Source organism: Falco peregrinus, chromosome 3 (assembly GCF_023634155.1).
Source record: "Falco peregrinus isolate bFalPer1 chromosome 3, bFalPer1.pri, whole genome shotgun sequence".
In the NCBI taxonomy this organism is placed as follows: Eukaryota; Metazoa; Chordata; class Aves; order Falconiformes; family Falconidae; genus Falco; species Falco peregrinus.
Genome location: NC_073723.1, coordinates 88,492,562 through 88,509,386, shown reverse-complemented (window position 1 = coordinate 88,509,386; position 16,825 = coordinate 88,492,562). Strand labels below are relative to the sequence as shown.

At 41.0% G+C, this 16,825-nt stretch overlaps 1 protein-coding gene across 11 annotated transcripts in view; it reads right to left on the bottom strand.

Annotated features, from left to right (window-relative positions):
• Positions 1-16,825, bottom strand: part of PTK2 (protein tyrosine kinase 2) — a 223,946-nt gene that overhangs the window by 113,226 nt on the left and 93,895 nt on the right. For all 11 annotated transcript variants that reach the window (XR_008746230.1, XM_055798242.1, XM_055798244.1 and 8 more), the window contains one exon: positions 6,472-6,638. Coding sequence is in view for 10 of the 11 variants with exons in the window: in XM_055798242.1 (XP_055654217.1) it covers positions 6,472-6,638 (167 nt within the window). In the remaining variant the exon portion in view is untranslated. The remainder of the gene's footprint in view (positions 1-6,471; positions 6,639-16,825) is intronic.

Sequence of the window (16,825 nt, the reverse complement as noted above, 5' to 3'; positions counted from 1 at the left end):
AGTGATTTCAAAGCAAAGAAGACTGAGTGTACCTGCTGTACTGGGTGCCCGTGCCCCGGCAGCAGGGTGGCCTCTGCGGGCCAGGGCTGCCCCGGTCCGGCCCCAGCGCCCCCCCGCAGGGCACAGCTGAGCCCCTCAGCCAAGCCGGGGGCGCCGGGGAGCGGGGACACAGGTTTCCCCAAGGGCCACGGGGCGGCCCAGGCCGAGGAGGAGGCAGCCCAGGGGGCAGCGGCAGCAGCGGCAGCCCCAGCCCGCAGCAGGAGGAGGGCAGGAGGTGCCGCAGGCCCGGAGCAGGGCTCCCCTGCAGCCCTGGCGAGCCCCCGCCGGGGCAGAGCCCCAGCCTGCAGCCCGGGGAGGGCCCCAGGCCGCAGCTGGGGGCCTCTGTCCTGCAGGAGCTGCGGCCCTGGCGAGCCCCGGCGGGAGCAGCGGGTCCCTGAAGGGCCGCAGCCCGGGGCAGGGCCCGCGCTGGCGCAGGGAGACGGGGCAGGAGGCGGGAGCGGGGCTGAGGGGCCGGCACGGGCTGACACACGGCACGGCACGGCACGGCCCGCGGGGGCAGAGGGGCCGGGAGCCGGGGGGGCAGCTGGGATCCGGGAAGAAGCTGAGGAAAAAGGTGTCTTTTTTAATGTTTGTATTTTTCTCTCACTACCTGAATCTACTTTAGCTCGCAATACATTAAGTTTATGTTCATTCATTGGGTGTTTTGCCTGTGACCATACTTGGTAAGTGATCTGTCTTTGTCGTTGATACACAAGTTTTCTCATCCCATTTTCTCCCTCTGTCCTGTTGAGGAAAAGGAATAGGAGAGGGGCTGGGTGGGGGTCTGGCAGCCAGCCAAAGTCAACCCACCACAGGGGTATCAAGTACCTGACCAAGGGGACCTTCTAAATCCTGGAAGAGAAATGTTATGATTCAATTCAGATGGTTAAGACATCTTATTTTAAAAACAGATACTGAAGATGGGGTTGAATTTTCACACTATACAAATTATAAACAAATATTGTCTAACTACTGGTAGTCACTCCACACCCCTTCTTCTCCTATGTTTTAAGTCACCCTACAAGCCAAAATCAGAGACATTCAGGCCTGAAAAAAATGTGTATGGAACTGATTTCAGACCCTCATTCAGCAGCATACATACTGTCTCACCTTGAGCTAGGCCAAGATATACTTGAACTACTCAAATAGTTTGTACCCCTCACTACAAGAGGGACACTGAGGTGCTGCAGCACGTCCAAAGAAGGGCAATGAAACTGGTGAAGGGTCTAGAGAACAAGTCCTATGAGGAGCCGCTGAGGGAGCTGGGGTTGTTTAGCCTGGAGAAAAGGAGGCTGGAGAGAAGGGATGAGGAGGGGGACGATGACACACACCTTGTTGCTCTTTACAACTACTTGAAAGGAGGTTGTAGTGATGTGGGTGACGGTCTCTTTGCCCAGGTAACAAGTGATAAGAACAACAGGAAACGGCCTCAAGTTGTGCCAGGGGAATTAGGAAACATTTCTTCACCAAAAGGGCTGTCAAGCATTGGAACAGGCTGCTCAGGGAAGCAGTTGTGTGACCATCCCTGGAGGTATTGAAAAGATTGTGCAGATGTGGTGCTTAGGGACATGGTTTAGTGGTGGACTTTGCACTGCTAGGTTTACAGTTTGACTCAATGATCTTAAAGGTCTTTTCCAACCTAAATGATTCTATGATCACGTGATTCTAAGATGTAGACCACCTTTACTCACTGAGATTAAAAAAAAAAGAAAAAAAAAAAACCAACCTCTATTTTACAGGGACTTGTCTTCTTAACTGAGAAGCCATGAGAAGTATTGCTTTTTGTAATAGGATCTTATAAGAAAATCAGGTAAGGCAAAACAGCTTGGCTGGGACAGTGACTGAGAGTGACCTTCATTACCTATTTATAACCTAATCTCCGACTACGCCTAGGGGAACGAAGAAGCTGACTTCCAAAGGCCAACTCTAGGACGGGCTTCATTTTCAATATCCTCTATATCTACTGTCTTTGGAATGCAGCCATCTGATCACAGAATCACAGATAAGGATGAGTCTCTTTCTCACGAACAAGGTCTGCTTTCAGAGCAAGTATCCCAGCTGACGATCACCTGGAACACCACTATTCTATACTTTGAGTCTGCAGCTATACTGGGGTACAGAAGCACTCTAACAGACACTATGGGTCTCCACTCAGATCTGCAGAGAGGTGGGCATTAACAGTTAACAAGCTGTACGGTGAAGTGACTGTCCACAGCGTTGCATACACTACTGAGCTGTTCTAGGAGGTTTCTTATGAGTAACAGGCACTACCTGGGCAGTTGTTGGAGCCAAAAAAAGCAAGGATGATCTACTCCTTAACGTTTTGTCGCACTGAAAGAAATAACCTCCCTCACCAGTCCCACCCACAGGTGGCTTCCAAAATGTTCTGATTCAGTTCAGATCAAAAAATAAATAACCAGAAAGGAGAAAATGGGAACAAAAAGGGCAGACAAAGGAGGAGCCTTGTATGAATTTAATGAACTGAATCAGCTTACTGAAGGATTAGATAAGCATTAAGGCTCACAGAAAAAAAAGGAAAAGGACTGGATAACGAAGCAAGAGGGGAGATGACAGACACTGGAGAGGAGAGGTACAGAGCCATTAGATCAACTTAGTCAACTCATTAAGTCATTCTACAGGTGGTCTGGGCTTTGTGTCAGTACCAAGGCATTTGTATTGCACATATCAAAACTTATAGTACAGAACCACTAAGAACTGCAGCTTCCTTTGGGGCATCTTCTACCTGTTAGTGCCAAAGCATAAATGACACCTGGTTACAAGGACCTGCTTTACCTACAAACCTTAACTATAACACCAGAAGGTGTGTACCCTGTTGGGAACAGTGTGTTCCAACACATACAGTTTGTTACTTGAACCTCTTGGTATTTCCCTTGTGGGACAAAAAAGACCGGCAAACGGAACAGTGCTTTGACACATACCACTTTTAGAGACAGAAAGTATAGCTGCTGTTGACTGCTGTTTAAAGCTCAGTGTAACAAAAAATGATGAGGGTTGATGCTATCTGTGATTTAAGAGTCCCACATCCTGCTAACCCTAGTTCACCTAGCTGTAACAGAGGTAAAGATGAAGGTTAAGGGAGGAAGGCTCCTTCACCTTTCTCCTTCATGCCCTTGGAAACATCCATACACTAAAACTAATAATACTACTAAAAGTCAAGAGGAATTTCTTCATTAAAAAGTAAGTTTAAACATATGCCTTGCTAGCATAAACCCCAAGAAACCGGATGCAAACAAATCCACTCCAGTCTTTATTGCCTTCCCATTAAAAAGCCCTAGGATTTTGTTTGTTTGTATTTCACCTGCCATCTGGGATCATCTCCCATGCCCAGGTAAATCCTTAAGGAACAATTAACAATTTATGCTACTGTAAGATAAATCTAACAGCAGCAGTGTTACTGGAATTCAGTAATGAATAAAGCTCTCAGACTGCATTTGGAAGACTACAGTTATTCCAAAACAACTGCATGGAATTACACTCAAATTATACAATGCTTTCGTAGTGCTAAATCCTGCGTAACTCAAAGAAATAAGACTGTATTACCCAACATGACATAAACCACAGCAGACTAAAATACTTATTTCCTGAACAATCTACTACAAATAAGCAAGCAGTTCCAGTAATTACAACTCTGATCACTTTTGGCACCATGATTTAGACGCATTTGGAATTTTCTGGTGCTGGAAGGAATTATCTTCATTGCCAGACAATAAAATAAAATGGAAAAAGGATATTTGATTTGATAGAGTTAACTAGCATGAATGTTCTTAAAGTAAACGTACAGTGAAGATACAGGCACAGTCAATACAAGGCTTCTATCTGACCTTTAGCATCAATTTTACTTTGTAGGAAAAAAAACAGAGTATTAGGTCTTTACTGATTTTTATTTAAAACAAACAAGCAAAACCACCAGGAGATAGTTCAAACCTTCTGCTATCTCATGCAAAATACAAAGCTTTTTATCACAAGAAGGTGGTCAGGGAACTATATAAAAGCAAATGTGAGGATGAGAAAAAGACTTCCAGTAAACAATGATTTCCTGTTCATCTTCTGCAACATAACTGAAGTTATCCACTGGCAGTTTGGCAAAGCTAAACTGTGTGTCTCCTGCAACTGAACTGCTGGGAAGAAAATTTGAAGTGACAGAATTTTGGGTGACCTTGCCCTGAAGTCCACTATTATTCATCCTTCCTAAGCTCTAACTGCAGCTATACCATCTGACCAGAGTCATAGCCCTATTTCTCCCCTTCACTAGCACTTTCTCTGCAGGATTATAAACAAGTACAGCACCAAACAAAGGCTGCATATACAGGAGACTGACTTTATTCTGGTAACTTTTGCGTCTAACCTACTGACAATCAATGTAACTTCTAGTATCTGGATTAGTCCAGGAAAACATCTGAGATCTAATTTCTGAACACTGTGGACATACAGCCCTTTCAATTTAGATGATTAAAATAAAATTAATCAAATGAGAGGCAATTACTGGTTTATTAACACTATAGGAAGCTTTTAATTTAAGAACCACTCCAAGACTTCTCCCGCTTTACTAATCTAAATATTTTTACAAGTACTGTCATGTGATCTTAAACACTTTGTGTTATGGTATTACAAGTATGACAGCAGCGTTTTGATTATGCATAGCAAATCTCTATGGGTTTAAAAGGTATGTCAGGCAGCATGTATTCAATAAAACATTAAATGACACTCTGGAAAGGTATTGAATAATTTACATCTTATCATAGCTCTTCCATGGGTATTTTATACAATTCCTTTCCACAAACTTCAAAACAGTATCTACTTCTGCTTTTAAAACTAATTAACTTTGTTCTGCAATATGTACAGTGCAAGTTGTACCACCTAATAAAAACTGAACTGACACTTGTATACTATGTAACAAATTTCCACAGCATCAATTATTCACATCTTATATGCAGCACTACTATCATGGAGAAGATTCAGGAAACCCCTACTTCCTAAACTGTGATTTCACAGTATTGTCGATGAAAAATTTTATGTGACATACAAAAGCGAAAATATTGATGCACATCCTAGAAACACTAAAAGGTAACATGCATAGAAGAGAATGTGCAACATTTCTGAAACTTAAGTTTTAAACATTCCTAATTTGTTTGAATTTGTTGCATTTGTTAAAATCAGGTCCCTAAATAAAATTTATAAACTGAAGATTGCCAACTTGGCATTTGCTAGTATGTCACAACTCCATTTGCAAGAAATTAAATATATTTACAATAATTTTGCAGAAGATATGTATAGCCTTTAAAATACCTAGCAACTTCTGCACAAATTGCTGTTACGAATATAAACCGTAAAAAGACATGCACAAACCCCCTGTAATGAACTAGTAATCACAGTAATCTACTGTTTTGTGTTCCCACACGACTTTAGTACTATACTTAGTTTAATGAAATTTGAAAACACTGAGCTCCGCATCTTCTCTAGTAGACTACTGTGTCTTTCTACTAATAAATGTTAGTTTCCTCGTGTCTTCCCCACCAGGGAAATGGACAGTCTTTCCCTCACTCCTCTCCAGCTCACATCCTCTCCTAAGCATACAACATCAGCTTACTCTGCTAAAAAGCTGAAGAAAACTCAACCTTCATCAGAACGTAGGTCATACCGCTACTTTCAGCCAGCTAACTGGTATCATAAAAATATCTCAGCAAATGCACCTAGGCTACAAAAACAACCCCAAAATTCTCCGGTTACCTTTCTATTGTTCATTTCTCCTAGTACAACTGGAAAAGATCCCAGTTAGAAGAAAGGCAAGTGTCACTTGTCACTCTGGCCCTCAATTCATTACCCAATATAGTTTTACAACTGAAAATTTTTACAACAACAGAGGGATAAACTGATCTATTCACTGCATTTCACTCTTTCCAAATCACCTCTCTCCTACCTAGTCTATTTTAAAATACCGCCAGGACTTAACAATGTCTTCTTGGTTTTATTTAAATAACAAGATTTATCCTTTTAAAATTGCAGCAGTGTGATTATACCACAAATAGGAATAGCATTCCTGTCCTAAAACTTTTAAGGATGAGAAAACCTGAGATGGTGCTGGTTTACTAGGCATACCACAAGTATTGCATATTTTCAGGACAAACAAATAGGAGATTTCTGCTCCTGTTTTGTGCCTCCTCTACATCCCAGGTTACACATGTCTGTTCTCTTCAGTTTGCAGGAAACCCCTTACACCAAAAAAACCTTAAAGCAAAAACAAACACCGCTTACAGCTCTTTGTGAAAAGTTTTGTGGTTGTTTCCCCCCTCCCACGCCATTTCATCACCTCTGTTCCACCACAAGACGATCTTCCTTCGTAAAGGCATTTTTAAAGACAAGGCAAAAAGACTTGTATGACTATTTTCACACTGAATAGATTTACACTCTTACTTCCATTCTTCTGGAGGGTGGGCTAGTTCAAATTTCTCTCTCACATTGGACACCCCCATGTCCAGGTGTAGCCAGTGAACCTCCTCAGACTGCAGATGACTGAGCCGTAACCCATAGCAGGCCACATTTTTCACTTTATGACTGTCCACAATCTTCTGAATTATGCCCTAAAACAGAGAAACATACACTCCTTACAAGCCGTAAAATACAACATATATATATTTAAAATATTATAATACCCTACATAAAATACTAAGCAATAAATCAGGTATCACTTTTATTAAGAATACTAAACACGTTCAATTGTAAGCTATATTTTAATCATTTACAACTTCTGAAGTTTTACTAGCACGGCTTCACAAAACATCAGTAAATGCATCTCCATGCACCTTGCCAGAATTAAGCCACTCTTTCCTCTATGTAAAACAGAGTAACATAAAAGCCAAAATATAAAAAGCGTTATTAGTGGATGAAAGCAATTTGCTATTTTTTTTAAAAAAAAAACCACCACACACCCCAAACACCCAACAAAATGAAAACACTAGCAGACTTTAAATGTCACTCTTCATCTACAACTGGAAAATCATCTTAGACTTTTATCCGATTTAGTGCCCCAACAGCCAGGATTTGGTAGGTCACAGTCACAACTTCTTGGTTTCCTTCCCCCTCTCCCCCCCACTCATTCTCTCCTGAGATTCAACACAGATCCCTTATAAATGAGTCAAGAGACAATTATTTGGGAAGATTCTCAAACAAAACAAATGTCTGCTTGTTTGTCTTGAGGTAAATTTCAGTCTGAGCATCTCTTAACGAAGAAAAGAACTTTTCAAAAAAACCAGAACAGACTGCCATTTCCCTTCCACATTACATGTTAGGAAAGTCTAACGGGCGGTAACTAGAATTCAAATGTGTTAGTAGATCACAGATTAGCAACCTTTCAGGCGCAGTGTGCCAGGCTGTCCTGCTCTTATCCAGATTAGAAAGTCAGCAGGAGATCAGAGTTGCTGCCTCACAACCGGGTAGAAGGGAAGGCTTGTCTCTGCAAGGCAGCAGATGCCTGCCGGTAGAGTTTAATGCTCAGCAGGAGCATGGGCTATCTCTGCTCCCAGACACTTCTTTCAGGAATTCATAGTCCTTCGCTTCTGATCCTGCAATGGTCTGAAAGTTTCCTACTGAAAATGCTCGTGTGTGAGTGTGCATATAGATATATATACATACACATGCACATATATACACACACAGAAGCACAAGCTGCCAATTCTTGCTCAGAATTTCAGAAAACATCAACACATAGCCAGTGGTAAGTACTACAGGAGCCAGAGCAAAAGTTTTTTTTACAGGATGACATTGTTTTCCCAAAATTTATTGTTTTATATCCCCGAGAAATCATGTAAGACCCTGATTCTGTAAATTAAGCAAGAAAAAAAACTAACTGCAGAACGAGAATTATGGAAGCACTGAATTTGAATAGAGGGGGAAGCTGACACGTGTGGGAGTGGAATCATGCTTTTGGTGAGGTGATACTGAGCTGTTAGCTCAGCTCACATATCTTACCGAACTGCAACCTTTAAATAATCCTCCAGAAGCAATACAGTGCATGGTGAAAAATAAAAAAAAATAAATATAATAAAACAAACAAAAACCCAAACAAAACCTTTCAAGCCTACAAGAGGATAACACAAGCCCTGTTAAGTTCATGGAGTCTGAGTCAGAAGAGGTTCCATCAAGCCCAGCAGCCTGTCTCCAACAGCAGTGGCATGAACCTCCTCAGGAGCATCATATGCTTCAGTACCAGTAGTGTCTCCCAATACCCTCATCTTCTTCCATGCCCAGGAGTTGGCCCTGCACTGCTAAGTGGATGGCAAGCCCAAACTTGAAGTACAATGGACACAAACAACAAAGCATGCAGGATGCTTGCGGAGGACTAGCATGTGGGAGGGAGACTTCAAAACACACTGGCAAATCAAAGTTTTCAAGTGGCACTACCAGCTGGCAGCACCACACAGAATAACCAGCAACAGCTGAGTCCTGACAACCAGAAGGCACTCAAGTGGCTGGGACAAATATCTGATGCAAATCTCCCTGCAGGTATGTTGGTAAAACAACTGAAGGAAAAACTACAGTGGTCACAGATGGATACTGGGCAAAATGTGACACCACGCAAAGAGACACCACCAGGCAAGCACATGTGACACTTTCCCCATGCGACACTTCCCCTACGTGCTCTCCTAGCCTCTATTTTTATCCAATTATATTTCCTGACCCAAGCATTGTTTCTGTCACTAGTCAACCTTCAATGAAACTCTTCCAGGTACTCATCCTGTCTCCTCTTAAAACAGTTAAGTTTTTGCAACCTTCCCCAGCAAGTTCCAAAGGTCTATTGTCAGGTCAGTGAATGCTTTTAAATTTTAATTAAACATATTGAGCACAGCTTATAAAAACTGCTTGTTTGTTTCTTGCCTGTATTTAAGGGTCTTTGTATCAAATACTGCAAAGGAGTACAGTTGCCTGTATCCCAGGAAACACATAACAACCACGAAGTACTCTCAGAAGTGACAGAGGCACATTTAACCTCTCCTTTACCCAAAGGACAATCTCTGCTTAGTAAAGCCTAACATTCTGGCAGTCACGCTCTGCTCTGAAGTGAACACTGCCAGCTTTTCTATGTGCATGCAAACAGAAGAGATTAATTCATTTTCATCTCTTCCTGCACTCTGCACAGAGTACATAACATGCAGTGTTTGTTTTTGGAAATCCACCCTTTTCCGTGTCTCTGACACTGTCAGTTGATAATGAAAATGGGGGTGCATGTTCTTAATCGATGGTTAAGATGCTGTGTTAAGACATGGCTTTGAAAAGAAAAAATATTATGCCAAAAATTATCTACGACCATGAACTACCAAGAAAACTGATGTATAAGGCTCAGCTGAAACCATTAGTATTGACTCAGGAAAGAATCAAGCCAGGCATCTCAGAGCCTCTTTAATATTCAGGCTGGGGTTTCAAAAGAACTGAAGAAATCCTATGCCTTAATTCCCACCAAAAGCGAGTGAGATTTTTAAGCCTCTATCCTTCCTATATCACCGATCAATTCTAAACCTATCACGGAACCAAAAGTAAATAATAATAAAAAAGTAAATTTATTTTCTAAATCATGTAAGAAAGGTATCCCACCTGCTCTGGCCAGGTAGTTGGTATCACCCCAAGATAATTATTAGCAACAATTACTACATACTGCAACTCAAGAAAAAGTCAACTTCAACATTAAGGTGGTAACAGCCTTGGTGCAATGGACGTCAAGTGCAAGTATTTGAAAATACATTCTAAAAACTTATGTACACCGAAAAAAGAAGTGATGCTTTATGCAAAACAAACGTTAAGTGGCTTCTCTTTTGTTTAGGAATGCTGCGGAGCTCATTCCAGATGCTAACAGACCATAGCCAGGATCAAAAAATGAAGAAATACAGAAATGCAGTGATTAAGACATGCAAAATGGCTGGTCTGCAGAGGAAGCCTCTCAAGCAAAACATCTGTTTGCTTATTTATTTTTTTACTAAGAAACCAGAGAAATTGGATTTTAAGACATTTAGAGCCACACCTTCTATCAAAATAAACCAGCACCACAACAGTGTGGTTCATGCAGCAACACAAACACGTACCAGAAGAAGCAGAGCATATAAACAGTATATAGTAAGTTCCCACACACTAGGACACGGTTTGTTTTATTAGGCTGCTATTTCCAAACGGTACAAGGTTAGTCTCCAAGACTTGCACTGGCACCACAGCCATAACCAGGTCAGTGTATTTAACTCCAGTGGGGTAGTAAACAACATGTTGAGTCTCCTCAGGTCCTGGACAGCCTCCACAGACCAAGTGGAGATGCTTGGAGTGTCAAACAAAGCCACTGCCATCACTCCAGGATGGGCGACAGCTTCTCTGTCTTTCATGGTCACAAAGTTAGGAGCCTTGCCAGAAGCATGCCTGATGTTCTTTGTGGTAGTGATCAGAATGCTTAATCAGAAGTTTCCAGACAAACAATTTATCTGCTTAACCACTGCACAATAATGACGAAGATATCCTGCTGAGATGTCAGGACGATCTTTTAACTGGAAGCAAGCCAAAGAAATCTGAAATCTCTCCAGACTCTACTACAACCAGCCTTTTAGCTCAGGAAGCTCCTCAGATGCATTCTTGACTGGAAAATAAACAGGCAAAGAACACTGAAGTTTCAACCTGAACTACTTACAAGCTTGTGACCTCAAATTAATCACAGCTAGAAAAACTCATAGGAGAGCTTGACTCCAGCAGTAACCTACTTCAGAACAAGATTTCACTTTGTGTAAAAAAAGTGTGTTTGGCTGTACACAGGATACCTACAGGAATATAAATTTCTGTGAAGAGTTTTCATGTGTCTATTGTTATTCCCATAAATATCCTACAACTGTAAGAAAGTCACACAACCATATGCCAGTTGGATACTGTTTACTATAATCACAATGACCTTAATTTGGTTTCCAGAGCTAACATTTACAACCCAAACATAAAATAGGCTAGCACAGCTGAGCAAAAGAGAATGGGAAGCCCTTAGAGGAAGTTCCTATCAGTAACAGGTAAGTGGTAGGTCACCTTTCCCTCCCTTTAACCCAGAGGGAAGGCAGGGAAAAAGTTTTTTCAACAGCTAGAAAGCGGGATAGCACTCATTTTTACTCATCTGTCTAAAGAACCCACAGATATTCAACCCAGCTATTTTGAAAAATAGATTAAAGGTTGTCCTAAATTAGGAGAATGTGTCCAGAAACAGAATTTACAGTACAATGTATTTAGGAGGCTGTTGAAAAATCAACACAGACCAGAGAAAGGCAGAAAGGCACAGGATACCCTAGGCTCTCCCAGTATATATCAATAATATCCTGTGTTTCTGTAAATGAGTGAAAATGAATTGCTTGCTTGTAAATTAACAAAGCTGATGTGCTACTATGAATAAATGGAAGTTGAAAAAATACACTCCCAGTGTGACTACAAACCTAATTTCCCTATTTAGTAGGAAGGAGAAAGTGTCTTGCACTAGAAAAAACTCATTTCAGTAGCACCTCTGACATAAGGACACTGTGTTAATGTTTGTGAAGCACTTCAAATATGTCAAACGTTATTTATAGATCAAGTTTTATAACTCCTAATGAGATATTTATATGGGGAGCTTAAATGAAAAGCTGAACAAAAGTAAACTACAAAGCTCTGATGCAAATCAATGTACAACTTTCATAAAGGAAAATTCTAGAATGCCGCTACAACATCAAAATGTGGGTTGTCCTCTGATGACACTACACCTGACATTGAAAGAGAAAAGCCCACATCCCTCTTTTTCTCATTAGCATGCTACTTTCTCTCTCCTGCACTGACCCAGCAAGCACATTTGTACTTCACATGATCAACTAGATTGGGGAACTAATTCAGCTGAACGCGAACTCTGCCGCTGAAGCCCAGCAACAAGTATGTCTTGAAACTATTGCCTGAAAACACATTATTCTGGTGCCTAGGATTTAGTCACCTTGCAAGCCCAGAAATACCATCAACTCAAGCAACACATTCACGGAAGTGCCTCAGCATCTTTCACACTTAAGCCATACACAGATCTGCCACCCAGAGCCCCTCTCCGCACCCACACGTAATTCCACTGGGAACCTCCAAGCGCATGCTGACAGTACTGTCAGAGCAGAGCTGGTACAGCTGTGCTTTCCGGTCTCCTTGGTTGAATCAGCAATTTTCTGATCCTACTGTACACTTCCCAAAGAAACTTAACAGTATTTTAAATGTTGGCAATGTTTAGTTTTTCAGAAGCTTAACATCCAGGACTCACGATCCCCTATCCTCAGTTGCACTTGCAAAGTCTAAGAGCTTCCTTGGATCCAGTACTTGTATGGTTAAACACTAATGCAGGATGTGCTGTTGACTTGAAGCCATCTATAGATCTAGGTGTTTTCAGGAAGATGTCAAAGGGTTATTCATATTGTTTTTTAAATGTTATTTCGTATGTGTGTGTCATCCAAGGATATAAAGAGTATTTTGCACAAGTAAAACAGGCATCAATCAAGCATTTTTTGCCTGCTATAATTAGTCTGATTACCACAGTACCATATACCTTCTTTCTTATACTGCTTACATTTGCAGGTCCTTAGTTTTGAGTTCTTGGTACTTTCTGCAAGTTCTCAGAAGGGAGGCACATACTAACTAACAAAAAAATTATGGCTTGTCACCTGCTACAATGCATGTAGGCATGCAGCAGAGGAAAGGAAGTGGGGGGGAAGGTAAATGGTACTTATTTTCCAGCTCTATCACTAGATCAGGCATGATTTTATACATTTCTACATTTATCTAATTGATGTTAGAAATCAGCGCACTCCAGTCTGCTTCTATATATCAAAAAGTTTCACTGCCTCAAAGCACATATATTACTGTATACATGTAGAAATTAGATTTGGATATGTAACCATTGCGGTATAAAGCAGACTCCTATAACACCAAAAATATTTACTTGGCATGGTTTTGAGTCCTGCTCACAAACTCCTTCCACAGAATTTGTGTGACCAACCTGCTACCACTGTATTATACCATCATAAGAACCTATTTTAAAAGAAAAACCCAGTAGATAAAAGAAGTTTCCTGTATAATACATTTGCATTCTCCTTTACAGATAGCAGTAGATACATTAGGAACAGCCCTACCACATACCCATTCCCCTATAAGTATTCAACCTATCTGCTTGGTTTAGGAGGAACCCAAGAAGCAATAAAGCTTATCTGGCCCATTCAACAGTTGGAAAGCAGTGGGTTCAACTTCTGATAGTCAGAATCAGTATCATGTAGACCAGCTTCACTCCAGACTGGCCACAGCTACCTTTCATCCAGATACTGGGTCAAAATAAGGAGGGTCTGAAAAAGGGGAAGAGACCTGGAGGACAGAGATGAAGGTGAATGGGTGGAATCATGGCTACAAGTTAGTCATCTCAGCGACTGCTGTTAGACTGAGAAGTCCCTTGCCCTTTTCCAAGACATGCAATATCGTTCTTAACAAATGTCTGGAAACCAGGAATGCTGCAGTGGATGATGAGGGATGCTCATAAATAAGGCTTTAATATGCTATTCCCTGGTGGTGCAGTAACACTGCAGTGCCAGCACAGTCATTTCCTTTCTTCCCCCGGTCTTCTAAGTTGTGTTAGTCTGCAAGACGATGCAGCTAACAAAGCTGCAGAACTGATGTGGGTTAAAAACGACACTAAAACCGTCATTCATTTTAACTTGGACTGAGTTTGCCAGTCAGTCACAACACCTATGCCAGCACAACTAAGGTGGTAGAGTTAGAAAACAAAACAGCAAGGAAGCTAGCACAGCTGCCAGAAGAAATGCTTGTCTAACTAGGATATCAATTGAGTTGTAGACCTTCGCACTGGAGGCTTTTTCCACTCCACCACCACAAGCTGGATCTCCCATCAAATACGCAGGTCTCCTGTACTACTGGGTACAGCAACATGATACAGATTGAATGGGAGAGACAAACAGGAGAAAAGTAAGCAGCAAATACTAACACAGTAATGCAGTGTAATAAACTATTATAATGATGTTCTGGCTGAATGTGTTTCTGCCCTTCTCCTCCTAAAAAATTCAAATTAAGGAACTGACTGGAATATACAATGCACCCATGCCTCCCACCTATGAAAAATAAGATTCTGCAGATGGGTAGGGAAGCTGATGAATTTGCTTTGGGCTTTTTCCATGATGTAAGCATGGGAGACAGCCAAGGCATGCCCCTTGATTTCAAATTTTTTAAAGTTAGATATATCTTTATCCCTCACTAAGGATTATGTTCCCCTTTTTTTTGAGCTTTTTGAGTTCTTATTGTGTCAACATTAAAGAAGCTGACATTTCAGGGTGGTACTGCATAGAAACCAGAAAAAGACATCTGAATGATGAACAGGTTAAGAGAGCCCTGGACACCGTATCTTTATTTGTCAAAGACTTCTAACTATGCTTCTCCCTAGCTCCAGAAATAAGAAAAAAGCTGACAGCTAGAAGTTTTAATGTTATCTCTATCCCATTCTTGTTTTAGAAAGTCTTACAAAATTTTAAGAGAATGAATCTGTATGAGAATCAAGGTGTGATGCATGTCTGGCAATAACCTAGTTGCTTCAGATTTCTGGTTGTTATTTCCACATAAATAATGCCATCTTTACTTCTCACTACTATTCAAGAGCCAAGAATAAGCTTTAAGGGCTGGAAGTTTAAAAGAAGGTGTAAAGGATGCAAGCTGGGCACCCCTGGGGTGGGAATACAGACCACGGAGCAGAACTGCACCTCATCTATAAGGGCTCACACAAGGCTTCCAAATGTCTGTTTTCTAAAAAACCCAACTCTTCCCTACACCCTCAATCTGCTAAATGTAGTGCACTCATTTCTCTATCAAATATGGTTACAATTCTGCCTCAATTGCATCTTCTGAAACAAGAAAAGTGATTTACTTGTAACTGCTGATCAAGATGCGGTAGCAGTGTTTACTTTCAGGGCGCACTTGAGACCAAAGAAATTCCATCTCAGCAACACCCACCTACTTGCATGCCACACCTGAGGCTGTGAACAGGGCAGAGCAGGCCCTGCATCCTCTCCAACCCCAAAGCCTGGAAAACCCTCTCCGTGAATATGCACGTAGGCAGCCATACCAAGATAAACAACCTTTCTTTGGGAAATGCATAGCTATATATGCATTTGCAGCAGGAGACCACTGTTTGCACATTCATAAAAGCCTTTTTTGTTCTTTTGGTAATATCTTTCATACATTACCAAGGAAAAAAGGGTAAACAGAGCACACCAGTTCTTTGACACTCATGAAAGCATTTCTAAGACCTGAAAAGCTGCCCTTGAATCCACTGCAGAATACAGACTCATCACTCAGAGGAAACAGCTGCCTTTGAGGGACTAAATCCATCCAGAGCAAGCTGAGGTCCACAGCCAGAAGTTCCCCTCAAGGCAAAGCCTACATATAGCCACGCTATTGTCTTGGTTGGATACGTCAAGTCCAATAGCAAGGAAATCATCTTTACTCCAGCCACTTAAAGAGACTCTTACAGACATCCAAGTTCTGTTCATCTCAGGTTAACACCATGAGTTTTTTTTAATGAAAAGGGTTTCCCTTCATCATAAGGATGCATACAGCTAAAGCACTGTTTCCACTCTACTTTTAGGAAGTCATAAACTTTTTTTTTTTCTTTTAAAAGGGAAAAGGGCCTTTCCTCACTTCTCTGACTGTCAAACACATGCTTTCCATTGACAAAGACTGTTAGAAACAGAAGATGTTAGAAATCACAAATCAGGAAAGAAAACTCCACCCTTACTTTCCCTTGATAGCAGTACATTGCAAAATCTCCTCTGCTTTACCAGCAGAAATCGTTTTAATTGGCTTTTCTGGAGATTTCAGACCAAGTCTGACTTCTTTCGACTGCTGGAAGGGTTCCTCAGCTATCATCCCAGAAGCTGTGCTAACCAGGGAGTAGTCTTGAAAAATCTTTTTTTTTTTTAATTTTCCTTTTAATAGTGGAGGTGTCTCAAAGACATTCACCTCTGAATATTCTTACAGAGCTCTTCTGAAACAAGCCAAAGGCCAAACTCAGCACTAGTCTCCTCAGTTTGTAATTCAGAAGAAATGGAATCTTAAATTATTCAGCTTGGTCAAACAGCAGTCATTCTAATGGAATGTAGGCTTGTACTCCAACAGCAGTTTACTGTTTCTAAAATAAATGTCAGGACAGTAGATCTTTACTACAGAGTACCTGCACATTCAACAGCCATTGCCCCAGTTTAACAAAATAAAAAAAAAAAAAAAAAAAAGAACCACATTTGTTAAAACAACAAAGTTTAACAGCTACCCATCATATTCTTCCTCATCAGGAAAGAACAATACAAAAATCCCACTACATTTAGAAACAACCATCCAATTAAATGTGCATCTAAGAAAACTGAAAATTAAGGCAAGCTTCAAGAAACTGCTACTTGCCTATTGTTTTGATCCTGCTTTTACAAAAAAAGATGTCACATTTTTGCTTAAAATAAGGATGCATAACTGCAAATTGAACTCAGCACTGAACTTCTTAACAGGGACTGAAAGTTTTGGATCCTTAAAGCCCATAACCACAGGTATTTCTGAACTGAAGAAACCAGAGATGTAATCTCTGCTTCTGTTTTTCAAGTTTCTACATACTTTGGAAAGATAACCTCAATTTCAAGTACCACATAAAGAACCCTAAACATTCGTCCACAGTAGAGGCGTGCAAGGTTAAAAACATACTGAGACATAGTTTTTCTTCCCT